The sequence below is a fragment of the Pseudonaja textilis genome, chromosome 3, assembly GCF_049901715.1.
Source record: "Pseudonaja textilis isolate UNSWEBS1 chromosome 3, rPseTex1.2, whole genome shotgun sequence".
NCBI lineage: Eukaryota > Metazoa > Chordata > Lepidosauria > Squamata > Elapidae > Pseudonaja > Pseudonaja textilis.
Genome location: NC_141992.1, coordinates 112,104,328 through 112,119,749, shown reverse-complemented (window position 1 = coordinate 112,119,749; position 15,422 = coordinate 112,104,328). Strand labels below are relative to the sequence as shown.

The 15,422-nt window shown below is 34.4% G+C and overlaps 1 protein-coding gene across 1 annotated transcript in view; it reads right to left on the bottom strand.

The window, feature by feature from the left end:
- Positions 1-760: 760 nt before the first annotated feature.
- Positions 761-15,422, bottom strand: part of XRN2 (5'-3' exoribonuclease 2) — a 71,785-nt gene continuing 57,123 nt past the window's right edge. Inside the window, exons 28-30 of the mRNA XM_026700985.2 lie at positions 11,524-11,593; positions 6,521-6,674; positions 761-1,516 (exon numbers count right to left, since the gene is read on the bottom strand). Coding sequence (XP_026556770.1) covers positions 1,460-1,516; positions 6,521-6,674; positions 11,524-11,593 — 281 coding nt within the window. The 3' untranslated portion in view covers positions 761-1,459. The remainder of the gene's footprint in view (positions 1,517-6,520; positions 6,675-11,523; positions 11,594-15,422) is intronic.

The following is a 15,422-nucleotide window of genomic DNA, read 5'->3' as shown; positions in this document are numbered from 1 at the left end:
ATATTTCTTCTCAGCCCATTTTCTATATACAGATTTTAAAAAAATCAGTAAAAATCATTGTATCATCCCATAAAATTATAAGAATTGAACCAAGGCCATTAAGTCCCAGGAGTTGAATTCAATTTGAAAGAACTCTATCCCTTTAGGCCAAGAAAAATATGAAGCCTTTTTGAAAATAAGGAATTCCTTACCATTTCTGTTGGGACTTGGGTTAAAACTCTTCATTTTTAAATTAAATCTGTGCTAAGGGCTAGAAGGCAAAGTGCATATTCATCATTCAATTTCTCAATAGCTCATTTAGATAGTTATCTAAAATATATCCAAGAATACTGCACTTGGAAGTGACACCACAGTGCTCTCTTAACCCTGTATGTTTGACAGCTCATTTAAAGATACAAGGAAAAACTATTGAAAGGGAACATACAAATAAGGCCAAATATGCAATTTCTTCTAAATTTTAACAGTTTTAAACTGCAAGTTATTTTCAATGCTTTCTTGAAAAAAATGCAGAATTCAACTCTGTTACTGGATTTACAATATCTCTGTCTAAATGTCCCAAATAGATTTATCTTGTGCTCCTCTCTATAGTTCTGCCAAGAAACTTTGTTGAAAGATGGTATGTGTAAGTAATAGTGTGCCTTGACAAACGTTTACTGGACAAATCGGAATTTCAGATATCTGCAGAAACAAACATTCTTCAGTATTGGCCATGTAGCTATAGTTATTGGAATAGTAATTCAGCAATATATGGACAACCACATATTATTCACCTTTGTATTTGTATATACATGCAGTATAAATGTCATTAAGCAAGATAAGATTTAGATAAACTTAAGGGTCACACACACTGCTCTTGACAGGAGTAGAGACAAAAAAGTACATAAAATTATTGTGTATAAAATTCACCAATTCATATTTTTTCATCTAAACTGATAAAATACAATCTTGATTGAGCTACAGCTAAGAATTCCTATTCTTTTTAATGCTACAATATGAAATAAACAACATGATGCTATAAAAGCTGAAATGTTTACTTGGGAAATTCAATAACCATATCTTAAAGGAAGAATTTAAAAGAAATACCGATGAAGTCTTTAACTCTTGTGCTGAAGCTTTGCAAGACAAGGTCCAAGTTACATTATTTGTATGTATGTTTCCAATGCTATTTTTCTTAACAATGCATTTTCTGGTGTGCACACTAATGGATACCCTGATGTGAAGAGCATTGGCAATATAATGTAGTAAAGTCTCTACTCTCAGTAAAGACAGACCTGTACTCCTGCTTCATCGGATCAGAACATTTGCTCCTATTCTGAAGTAAAATTGTAAATCAACACAGCCATAATATCAAATCTTACTGTTAAAAATGTACACATCTTAAAAAGAAAGCTGATCCACCCCCCAAAATATCCAGGTGATCTATTTGATTATAAAAACAAGAGTGGAAAGTGGCAGAAGCCTAATTCCAGTTGTATCTTCCGGATGAGGGTGGCAATGGGTAAGGTCTTCCATAACCCTGCAAAAATAAATAATACAGTATTATTTTATTATAATCCCAGCTTTTACCACAAAAGTGACACCCGCACCCAAATATTTATTACTGTGTAATACAACAAGCAAAGACAAGGAAATACAGATGGTTCTCAGTTAATGTCAACTATTGGCACTACAACTGCCATTGCTAAATGACATGGTCATAAAGTGCTATATCATATGATGGCACTGATTTGTGATGGTAATTCCAGCACTCCCGATTGCTGTCATTAAATGAATCACTTCAGGTCAATAAGTCAGAATGTCCTGCAGTCACCCGGTTGTCATTTGCACCCCCCTGCAAACTTTCCCACTGATTTTGTTGAAAGCTCACAAAGAAAATTACAAATGGCAACCATGTGACTACTGCAGCACATTGTGATATAATTGTGAGACATGACCCAAGTGTCTGGATTGTGGACACATGACTACAGGCATGCTGCAAAGGCTGGAAGTCCAGAACTGGTTGTAAGTACTATTCATTTACCTTCATTGCAAGTTTGAATGAGTTGTTGAATGAGTTGTCATTAAGTAAGGACCACCTGTATGATAAATATGATGTTTATACAAGAGGTTTTTGATTTAAAACCAAAATTGGGAGTTTGATTTAAGTTGTGGTTGTAAACCTAAGGAATCATGTGATTGAACCTGATTTTTTTAAACTATTGTTATGGTTGCTAAGTGAACTATGTCTTAAGTCTGAATTACATGACTGTGAATTCATTTTCTTGAATGGGTTTTCTTTTTGCTGGAAGCTGGATTGTTTTTTATAGGTTTTATGTTGTAATTTTTAATGTTGTAAGCTGCCTAGAATCACCTATGTGTGAATTGGGTAGCCATATAAATTAGTTTAATTAATAATGAAATATATATATTCCAGATTCCCACAAAGAAACTCAACTGGAAACTAGCAAAAAAGTTGTAAACTGCAGTCATTTGACCATGGATGCTGCAACCAGTGATACATATATACAAGCCAGTTGCACAGTGCCTGAAATGTAGTCATGTGAACGTTGAGGAGAGTATGGTTACCATTCCTGGAAGTATTTTACAGGCCATAAAGTACCCTTTCCAAGGCTGTCACAAGTTACTTTTATATTCACTGATCTTTGCTTGTCTAGTCTCATTAAATCAATCAATTCCACATTTGGAGCTTCTTTTTTCATTTAGTTAAAAATCTGTGGACTCTCCTAGAATAAATTTTATCAATTGTTATATAGTAGAAGACAAGGTCAAAATATCAGTAGTTATAATGAGATTAATTAGCAATTAGTATATTAAATAAGGAGATTATAAATGAAGTAAAATGTATATATGTATAATAAGGTAAATTGGATGTATTGTGTTGTATTCTCATAATTAAAATTAAAAATAAATTTTAAAAAAATCTGTTGCAAATACAAACAAAAGCAGGATAAAGAATTTATCTTATAGCGCATGTTAAATGTAACATAGTGTTTAGTTACCTACCAGATGTTTTTGACCTTTTGCATTATTTGGAGTTTAGAATAAAAGTCTGATTCAAAATAAGCTTATAAGAATGCAAGGCTACATTGGACCAATCCCATGCGTTCTAGTATCCTGTTCTAAATGCCTATGTAAAGCCTATGAATATCTTGAAAAGTCCAAATGTTCTTACTAAGTTTCTTCCAGCAATAGCAATTATTAAAAAGGTTCTGGAGATAATGTTTAACATCATGATAAATAGCCAATAATAATCTTATCACCCTTGGTAAATTTGCCTAATCCAAATTTTAACCTGATCAACATCTACTGGTAGTAAATTCCACAGATTAATTAAATGCAATGTGAAGAAATATTTCTTTTACTCTAATTCTCCCAACATAGTACTAAGTCTCACTGTTATATGCAGCCTCCTTTAGAAGTTTTTTTCCTCACTGCTTCCAAAAGTTGCCATTAAATCATAAGTTTAGCTGTGTCAGAAGAAATTATTAAATATTTGGACAGTTATAATATTTAATTCTTATGAAAATAGGCTCCTAGTAGCAAATATTTCTATAAATGCTCTGAAGAAATTTGTTTTGTAATTTCACACCATGATAATGTTAATATCTCTGAACAGAAGATCTGGGGACTAAATCTAATTTGCAGTGAGCTTGCTGATGCAGCAACTGCTATCCCAACAGCAAGTAAATAGATTGTACATCTATTAGTAACCCAAATGATACAACCTCCAGCAACTGCTATCCCAACAGCAAGTAAATAGATTGTATATCTATTAGTAACCCAAATGATACAACCTCCTTTTTTGTTTAGCATTATGTTTGGTAACCACCTGAGCTTGGCAGTTAATTTAAAACAGAGAGCATCCAGAATATTTTAAAATGTTCCCAGAATCTGAATTTAGATTCAGATAGCTTTAATTACAATCAGTACTATCTTGATTATATTTTTCAATTTTGCATTTTCCATATCAAGTAGGAAGCAACTCCTAATGATAGCCAGTGACACAATATCAGCTATTCCAGATACTGGAAGAAAGCTAGCATGCTATAGTTTCTTCTCTACAACTCTGAGATATATTTGTGTTCACAGGACTTCAGCTTTCATTATGAGCACCTTATGTGACAGAGACAGGGGCTTTTGAACCATATCCCAGCGATTTTTGCTTGAGTATTTGGACAGCTCCCCCTGTAACTGGTAAGAAATCTCTATCAAATGCATGGATAGCTTGTCAACAGTTTGCTACCATTTCAAAAGGTACTCTTTGGATTATGAAATGTTCAAGGCAGAAATTGCTGATATGTTTGTACTTCCATGTAGTCATCCTGGTAATACATACATGCAAAGCAGGGGTATCACTAGATTACTAAGTTTTGATACTAGGAATGAAGTATCAATGGATAAAGTGAGCAGAGGAAAAAAAATCAAGATAATATTTTTCTTTCAGACTGTGCAATTTTAATTATGAGATAATGATTACAAAATGGACTATCTACAACTGGTAGGGGAAAGAATTTATCATCCTAAATTTAGCTACATGGATCCATATTAGGAAAACCTTATTCAATAAATAAATGTTTAAGGACCAAATTTGGCAGGAAGGTAAAAGGTGAAGGTATTTTATGCTACTATTAATTTCTGGTTGCCTGTTATAAATACTATTAAATTCAGTTTGAAGTGAATGGTTTTCAGCTTTGGTAAGCTGAGGACTACCTGCATTTATACAAAAAATCAGTTGATGAGAATACATCAAAATATAAAGCAAAGCTGAAGTTGCAAAAAAGTGAAGTAAATTTACAATTCCAAAATTAATTAGGACAGCCTAGTCATTAGCATTTAAATGCATTGCAAAATAAAAAGATCTCAAATGCTAAAAAGTTGGGGAGCAACTTATATCTCAGTAGGCCAGGTACTTCAGAGTGTAGCATTGTAAGATATTTTGAAGTATTATGGAAGGACCTCTTAACACCACAGAGTTAAAAAAACAACAACTAAATGCCTGACCTCTTAATACCACACAGAGTTAAAAACAACAACTAAATGCTGCACAGGGTTCTATACATATTCTACAATTTCTAATTTTTCACTGATACTTGGGTTGAAATAATTAAGAAAGGTTTGGTTTTCAACAAGAATGTTATCTGACTTGTGGCAATGCATGTGTGATATGTAACTGGATAATCATATTCCTTATCAAAGAGAAGTATAAAGAAGAGTTGTAATAGAGTTTCTGGTTAATCAGCAATTGTCTTTTGAAGCTTGGAGTCCTATTGGTATTAATACTTTTTAATATCAAAGTCCTTGTTTTATCTATTTGCTTACTAAGGACCTGGTTGCATAGTTTTGATCTATAGTTCCATAATCTATCTACACACTACTAATATTCTCATTGTCATGATTTTTAACAGAGTGAAATGGTGCATCATAGGGTAACAATTTTTGAATCAAGGTATCACAACTGGGCTAACTTGCATAATGTGACCTATATCTGGGACCCATGACTTCTGAGGAAGCTGTGGCTGCTTCAGTGCTACTGGCTGCTGCTGTGGTCATGTGATCTTCATTTTCAACATTCAGTGACAGTTTCCCAGACAGTCATGCAATCCCTTGCTCCTTCCCTCACTCAGCTGCTGACACTTATCTATCTGCTGGAAAGGGAAAGAATGCTTTCTTTCAGAGCCCCACAGGGAAACTCAATTGGAAAGCCAGCAGGAAGTCAGAAGTTGCTCCTGCCCCCATTGCTGTTTTGTCCTCTGTTAGTCATTCTGTTTCTCTGTTTAGGTAAGGAAATATCTCTGAAATGAGGAATCAACTGGACTTATTTTGTCTAGTAGATAAATAAAAGGCATAATAGATTTAACAAACACTGTAAGTGATTGAACAAATGAACAAGCTGAACACTAACAGATCCTATAATTTCTTCACCCCCATGCATGACAGCAATGTTAGGAAACAGGAAGCCATGTCTAGAAAAATGGGGCTAAATTTATACCAGTGCTCACTAACAGAACTGGTAAACCACCATGAGTGATCAAATTCTGTTAATAGTACGTTAACAGAAAAGACAAAAAAGGAGGCATCTTATGCAGAGTCTTTGGTATGAAGTGATTACTCCTCAAAATCAGACTGCCAGTTAGTTGTAAACTGGTTCTATCACCCAAGTTATTTTTCTAGTAGTTGATATTATATTTTGGAATAGTAGATGTGTTCAAGTAGATTCTTAATTCATCAATTAAAAGATAATTATGAAATGATAAAGATGAAATAGTCACAGTAACCGTATCTCAGTAACTAATATGACTGTACCAATAATTAAGTTTCTCTTATTAAATCACTAATTCATTGGATTTTTGAAGCATCTTGTAAAATACTAAATGTTTAAGGTCTAATATGGCCTTTTATTATATACAGGAAAGTAACACCATATCCTATCATAATGAAGAATTCGGATGCTCCTTTTTAAAATATTTCTTAACCTATCCCTTTATGGGCCACACAGAAATCACACTTTTTAAAAAATTACCTGTCTTCCACGTTCCCTCCGATCACTGGGCCTTTGTGGGAAATCCATGAGTCCCCCTGGGCCTCCTGGAACTTGATATTGATTTTGCTGATATGGTGATCCCTGGGAATGGGGCATGCGGTTCCAGGCAAGAAGTGGAGTGGCTCCAGAATTCCTAAAAGGGGCAAAAATAGAGGTGGAGATGATATATGCTGTGCAGTGTAGTTATTTTTATTTATTTGAAAACAATAGTTTTGCAAATAGTTAAAGTTTGTTGCATTTTTCAGTTCTGAATAGCTTACAGATAATTTATACAAACATTTTGGAGCCTTTTTAGTTCATTAGAATAAGGTCACTCCTTCCTTATTAATAGAACATGAAGTGAATACAGAAAAAATGAAATGTTTTATACTACTGTATGTTTTTCACTTTCACATATAAATTAGCAACAAACACAAGGATTTAAAAATCTTTCACATATCCAGTTCTTAAAGACAATAGGAACCATCCATTACTGACTTGTTAACATGTGTCTATGCAGTGATCTGAAGAATCGATTTAGGATATATCACATTATCAGAAAATAACATATATCAAGAATAAGCAAGGAGTGGTAAAGCTTTATTTTCTGAGGTTTGTGGATGTGTGTTTTTCTAGTAAGTCATATTTGTGCTTATACACCTGTTGATCTGGACACCTCAATCATTTCTTGTTAGCAATTTAGTATAGTATTCTCGGCGATAATAGACATTGCACTTGTGTTCCCATATAAACTGTACAGCAAACGTTGGTTTGTCTATGCCAATTAGTGCTTATGTTGCTAGGTCACTGGTCAATTGAAGCTCGCATCAATAGAACTTAAAAAGGTTTCTTTCTGATCAGACCTCCTGACATACTGAGTAAAATAATAGAGGTGCGTGGAGATAACAGCTAATACTCCTATCCTGAATTCAAACTTCTCTGCAGTAAGAATTCATTTACAACCTGCAATTAATTAGAAAGAATGTATTCTTAATTGTGGTCTGAATGTCCAGAGAAACAGATTAACACCAAGAGTAACCTGAGGTAGGAGTTAATCAGTGTGACCAAAAGCTCATTAAAAAAACCCAAGCAAAATACTGGATCATTAAATACTAGATGATTAATAAAATTGGCTAGGTAGGCAATTTCTTACAACTGCAGATTGCATTGTAGATACTAATGCACACAGCACTTGGAGAATAGACAGACAACATTTGAGAATACACTCAAACAATTGCTATTTGGGTCATAATTTAATTACCTGCATGTGGTGTAAGAAAGAGTTAATATTTTTTTAAAGTTCCTTGTGGACCTCTATAAAACCAGATGACTAAGAATTCAAATAACTCTTTTTTGTTTGGTAAATCAAAGATAGCTTTACAACAGATGGAATCCAATGACATCACCCCATTAGTGAATGATGAACAAAATCAATAGAACAAATTCCAAATTCTGTCTCCTGTTTATACACAAACCATGCTGGGGGTAGGTTTGAAATGTGGGAGGAAACATAATGTTAGCTTGTAGTCTGTGTTTCCATTAAAGAACAGCCAAGTATTCTAAACTGTTCTATATGTTTTTGCTTCTTTCACCAAGGAAAAGCCAGTTAAAGTACAATCCTTGTGTTCCAATTCCAATAACTCAACAGTGCATGCCCATTAACAAGAAGGGACTTTATTCTCCTGGATCAATGATTAGTGATATTTTCCATGGTGAGCAAGCAGGGATTATTATTCTATGAAGTGATGAGTGCTCCGGGGCAAAGCTGTAGAAATGGGTCAGATTCAGTCCAGAAAAGATGCTTCAGAATGAAATGGCAGCCAAATACAGGACCTCATTAAAGAAGTTACATCTGTCTCCAGGATTGCTCAACTGCAGGGGAAACCTCCCTAGAAATAGGTATTGCAGGGGTTGAAGTGAAATAGTTGTGCTCCCATTGTGTTTCAAGGCAGTTCCTTCTAAGTGAATAAAAAAAAACACCAAACCGTCCCACTTAGTAGTGAGCTTGGAAACATGAATTGTTTCCTGATCTATGATGACTTTTTTTCTAAAATATGTTTTATATACTAAACTGGTGCTGAATCCAACTGAAAATCCATCAACTTACAATTTTGTTACCTATAGCAACCAAAAGCAACAGTATTGACCTCAGTATTTAATACTCATAGATCTATAATTAAGCCATAAAAATGTCACGCCACTCTGAAATAATACTTCATAGAGAAACTAAAATTTTGGAAATGTATCTATGAATTACATTATAGTACAAGTAATCTTGAGTTAAGACCATAATGGAGCCTGCACATCACAGATTTAACTTGTAACTGTCATAAAATAGGTTGATCATGTGACTGATCCACTTTTAAGACCATTTTTTGTGGTGGTGGTGGTGAAGTGAATCCCTGAATTTTTAAGTGAATCAGTGGTTGTTAAGTGAACACTGTGGTTATTAAGTGAACCAACAGATCTCTATGTGCCCAATTTTGTCAAACACTGGAAGTAAAAGCCAGTTTTGGGCAAAACTGTCATAAAATGCAATCATGTGACCCCAGGACATTGCAATGGACCATAAATGTGACCTGGATGTTAAGTGCCTAAAGAATGGTTATGTGACTGCATGCCCTCCCTGACCTTCAGAACATAGAATCCAGGGCCAAAGTATTCTCCCACCAGGTAGTTCTGTCAGAACTTTGGAGACTCGGTAATTGGTCATAAGTCAAGGACTACCTATATAATAATTGCTTCTAGGTTGAGTTGAATTACATAACAGTTATAGAGAATCTGTATTTCAATTTTACAGGCTTATCTACATCAGAATAGGTTCTTAGTAATTTGGATTGAATTTATTATAGCTTATAATTTGTGTTGACCATGGTTCTTGATATTCAATTTTATCTTAAAGATTAATAGTGATTCTTAGACCTTGAAAATAATACAATATACTCTATGATTTACAATCAGCTAAAGATATACTAGAAAGCTATAACATCCATAATATTTCTAAGCCTCTTGTCAATTAATCTGCATTTTATTTTTTGCCTTTTTTATGCTTGCTGATGTTTTCTTTAACGCGTCTAATTAAAAATATTGCAACTGATTATATAAGAAGTCCAATAATAGAAATAATTCAATAAGCAGCCAAAATACCACTACTTCATGAAATGTTATGTATTATATTTCTATCCTACAATTCTGTCCTCATGATTCCCATCCAAGTACTAACTAAACGGAGTTTACTGATGTGAACCATTTCATTTTGGGTGATCATAGACCATTCACTTGGCAATTGCTGCATCTTGAATTGTTTACCAAGTGTTTTTTCCCAAAAGAAGACTATGGATATGACCCATCAATATAATGCAGTCCCTATCTAGAGAATATACAAGAAATATCATACTTTGGAATATTCCATCCCCATTGTTCTGGAATTTCCATGTTCAAAATGGCATCCATAATAAAATGGAAACAAAATGTAATAATACTTTTAAACTTTTATATTACATTTTTTGTTTTTATCATTGAGGCATGTGTCTTCTGTGTCTAACTACTACTTTCTTAAATACATCACCCCCACTATTACTTGAAACAGTACAATTTATTCTTTTTCCTCATTAAAAATATATATCTTTAAAAAGTTCTTGGTAGGTAGATAGGAGGGAAACTGCTGAAATAAAGATTCTGAAAATTATATAAAGTAATATGAGTTTAATATGTAATTTAAAATTAATTATCCTGAGAAATACAAAGATCTCCCTGTCATTAATACATGCAATATGGTTAACAAATAAACAAGCTCCCCAAACAAAACAATACTACTGTCTATCTTTGTATAAGAATAAAATGTTAATCATGTCATTTCCTCTATTTTTTTATCTGCTTTCCCTGATTTCACTCAAGTCAAGACATATTTTTTCTTTGTTCAATATAAAAAAGCTGAAAAAAGAAGATTAATCTCGTCATAAAGAAACTCAGAATGAAAACATCAGAGCACTAGTATTTCTTGGATTCAGTTTACTGATGAAGAAAACATTCCAATTCAGAAATATTACATTTGCTTATCATACAAAAAAATAAATCTGGGATTCACTGAATATAATAAAAATAGCAATGAATTAATGGGAAGGAAAGCAATATATCTTGTTATGACTTTTTTCTTTTACCATGGAACAATGCATGAAAATATATTCAAATTAGCAATATTTTTAAATGTACAATATTATTTTATACTATAGATGTAAATTATTGACAAATATTCTTCTGCAAACTCCAGGCTATCTGGTTTTAAGGGCACACATTCAGCTTCTCACTGAAGGGCACATATACAAGACATCCCTTATTATCAAACCATGTCACATTCTCTCTGTTCCATGGTACTTATTGGACTGCAGATTCCTTAATCCTCCCCAGAGTCCCTCCTGTATTTAATTCAGTTCAGTCTTAAGTAGTTAAAGAAACTGTTTTCAGTAGCAACTAATAACTACTGACCTATAGTGACACAGCCCTACAATAGACTTGTCAGGCCTGAAAAAGCTGTACCAAAGAAGCTGATTAGGACTTCAAGAGGTCTGTAGCAAGAATCAATGGCTGGTCTGTGCTAATACTCTGGTTCCAACACAGAGACGATAAAAGTGGACCACCATTAGTTATGCCTCATTAAGTTCCACAACTCTACTAAGAAGAAATTTGTTTAGCCTGTCCAGAACCTAATGCAGGTCTGAGCTGCCTTTGCTGAAATTCAGTGCTATAAAAGCTTCAGCAAAATAGGGGCCAAATCTGAAGAAGGTTACATCCCATCAAAGTTAAATTTCTGATATAGTCATGGAAAAGGTTTTCCTTTAGAAAATTTTCCCTACAACAACAAAAACTAGACAGAAACCATGACTATTAAGACAAAAAAAAGGAAAGATGAAAATATAACTTACCCCAAACTTTCCAAATATCATAAAGGAAAATAGTTATTTTAAATATAAAATACACTTTGCTGAATATATATTTTTTCATACCTGTCAAATCTTTGTGGTGGTTGTTGAAATAGAGGTGTAGGACCTTGCCAGGAATCTTGGGGCCTAAGATCTATAAACAAAACAATGTAACATTAAATCAAATTAAACATTAACATTACATTTAAATTTAAAATATTAACAGGGTAAACATTAAATACATGCCATGGCTATCATGTGGACTGTAGAAATCTGGATAATCTCTAGAAAATTCTAACTCTTTGTTTATATTGGTTTATAATCATAATGAAGATTTGATTTGGTTTTAACTCTTTGGAGCATGTTGCTCTTGTAGCTATCCAGATTTTTCAGTCTAGATACAACAACCACAAATATAACAAAACAAACTCTCTACCAAAGCAACAGTGATCAATGAAAACTCTTACTTATATTTAATGGTAAGTAAGTCTTATTGTAAGAACTACTACCTAAAGGTTACATTACATTAATGTTGTGGCTTATGTGGTAGATATTGTCCACTTAATCCCTTATTGTCCATCCTGTTTTTTGTTTGGGGAAGCTATATAACAAGATAACAAGTAAACATATTTTGATATATACTAAAAGGCCGTAAAATGGAGCAAAATTCACTTAAGAAACATCTCACTTAATAACATAAATTTTGGGCTCAATTATGGTCATAAATTGGGCTATTAAATGTATTTATGACAGTTGCACTGTCCTGGGGTCATATAATCACCATTTGTAACCTTCCCAGATGGCTTCTGAAAAGCAAAGTCAATGGGGAATGCCAGATTTGCTTAATGAACACATGATTCACTGAACAAGTGCATGTTTGTTTAACAACGGTGGCCAAAAAGGTCATAAAATGAGGTAAATCTGACTTAACTGCCTTGTTTAACAATGGAAAGTTTGGGGATCAGTTGTGATTTTAAGTCAAGGACTATTTTATTACACCTATTAAGTTAATATTCAAGGACCTCGGAGCCTAGTGAGTTCTACAATGTCACACTGTCTTTGTCAACTGAAACTTTAAAAACATGAAACCTCTGGAAGAAAACCCAAGCTTCTATGTTCTAGAAGGCTTATTTTTGAATGATCTGACCTGAACAAAAAGGCTTTTATGGAAGTATTTGAGAGAAGTGAATGCAGAGTAGAGATGACTGCAACTTATCTTTGCAGTATGAAACTGAGTCTAGTTCAGTTTTCAACAATAGCAATTCCTGCTTTGTGTATTAATTGACCAAAGTCATTTATGCTCAACAGGCAAAACAGTTTAACATTTTAGAGTATTTCTCATTACTCCCTTGTAGATATTTGAAAATCAGATTTAAGTTTACTTATATGGTAATTAATAGCATCTTCACAAGGAAAACATGAGACAGCAATGACTATCACACACAAGGCATTTTCATTTCTAGAATTTATTCCAAAATCGATCCCCAATTCTGAAGGAAATCCATTTTGGGAAGAAAAAAGGGGAAAAAAGCCCCATCCACTTTTGTAATGCAGCCTTCAGAAAGCTATACAAAGCATCAGAAGTTGCATATCCAAGTAGAGTGCATTTTATTCTGAATACTATGAAGCAGGGGTTGCCAACCTTTTGGACCTCAGGGACCATCAAACTCAAAATTTTAAATCCCAGGGACCACTAACCGGTTCTGTGGACATGGCCTAATTTGTGGGTGTGGCTTGGTGGTCATGTGACTGGCGGGCCTGGCTTGTATGTGAATTATAAATATTTATATAAATATTGATTTTTTTTTACAAAAAAAAAAAAACCTTTTACTCAAAATCAGGCAAAGCAGGCAGGCAGATTGAGTTGCTCACAGAATCACAGATTCGTTCAGAAATCTATTTGCCATTGGCTAGTTCAGTCTGTTACATAAAACTTGCATGCAAGCAAACTCATAAAATTTGCTAGCAAGCAAACTCACAAAATTAACTCACAATACACCATGTATGTAAATATTGAATTTTTTATTTTAAAAAAGAGCAACTTTTACCCAAAATCAAGCAAAGCAGGCAGGCAGATTGAGTTGCTCACAGAATCATTCAATGATCTATCTATCTGCCATCGGCTAGCTCAGTCTGTCACATAAAACTTGCTTGCCGTGAGTCTCCACTGAATAACAGAACCTAGAATAATAGGAAAGTTAGGCTGTGCTTAAAAGCAGAGCCGAAGATCTAAAGACTACCTAGAAAGCAAGAAATGCAACCATTTCCTGCTCCCTAGCTAATCTAAATATCCTGGCACTGCAGAACAGCTGATGGTTGGAAAAAGGAAAAATAGCAATTTATCAGGCAAGTTTGCCAGGTAAGGAGTGAGTGGGCGGGGAGGGTTCCCACAGGCCATGTGGGCGGCGCAGCCTTGTATTTCTGCGCAGCCTGGATTAATTGCTTTGGGGGGGGGGCTCTGAGATTTCTCTGAGGCCCACCAAAATTTTCTCGTGGCCCACCATTTGGCAACTGCTGCTATGAAGTATACAATTCCATATTAAAAGACAAATACTAAAATATAGTTCTCAGCTGAAAAAATATATAATGAGAAAACAATGATAATGGAAAACAATTAACACCCAACTTTGGACTATTCATTACAGCTGGGAAAGAAAATAGAAGGAAACGTAAGTGAGAAAAGCAGACCCATAAAACAGCTCATGGTAAAAAAAAAGGAGCTAGGAATTCATTGGTGCATAAAATGTAAGCAATTCCTTGAAGATTTAAACTGCTCTTTCTAGCAGCAACTCAAGTGACAACTTGTGCAATCAGTATGGCAATCAAAGATTTCATGTTTACCAATTTAAAAATGCTCGGCCTCCCCTTGATTAATAGAAAGTTGGCTAATTGACAAGTTTCTGACTGAGATGAAAGTAATACAATCATACTCAAGATAGCAAAAACCAAAGCTGTATTCACATAGTGCTTCCAGCCTCCACTTGACTCTTAGAAGCTATCAGCATATAATTATTCATCAACTGAAAATCGGCATATCAGTATCAAATCATGGAATGCCATCAACCTCCATTGCTAACCAAGAGAGCTGAAGCTGAAATGACTACATTACTTTGCCATATTTTAATACTGATTCACTTATAAAAACACATTATGGCTTTTTAAAAAAGAAAAACCAAATACGAAGTGGAATTGAATCTTTTTTACAAATAGGTTTTGAGTTGCATCTTGACAAGCCAGTAAAAATCAACAAATATATTTAACATGATTCCTCAGATAAACATTCTCTTCCCAAAGATATATTAAACAATACTGTATAGGTAAATAATTTTGGTTTTCAATAGCATTACTAGGAATTGTAGTGTTTAAGACTAATCACTGCAAATTTGATTATCTAGGATACACTTGCTTATTTTTATTGACATTTCTTTACAGAATGGACAATCTGCTGCCCTAAAGCCCTTTTTCAGTTTACCTGCAGCCCCAATGATTACAGTGCTGACTTTCATTGGCATGATTTCATCAACTAGATTTCCTTTGTTGTAAAGTAAATAAAATTTGAGAATGGTCTGAAAGGGTGGCCTCTTCTCCATTCTGTTTAAGACCACCCTTCCACCCACCATGGAACATTGCTGTGTGCAGGAAAGTTATATAAGGTTCAGGCTAATATACTTATATTGCTCTCAAAGGGAAGCAAAGGTGTATAAAATAATTGAGTAAAAAACAAATAATAATAGCTTGAACTGCCTCTGCGTCCTTGCTGGACCTGTCTCTGGATTAAGCAGAAGAGAAAGGAGTGCCAGGGGCATTTAGTCTTGAAGGGTGATTGCAGCAGTGCTGCAGCCATGAGCTCCCCTCTGTCTGAGGCAGATCTAGCAAGCCCCCCGATTTCCTGCATGCACCCACTGGTAGCCTCTCAGATTCTGAGGTTCACCCCCCGCCCCCAGTCCTAAGCAGCGACCTGCTTGAAAATACAATGGTAGATA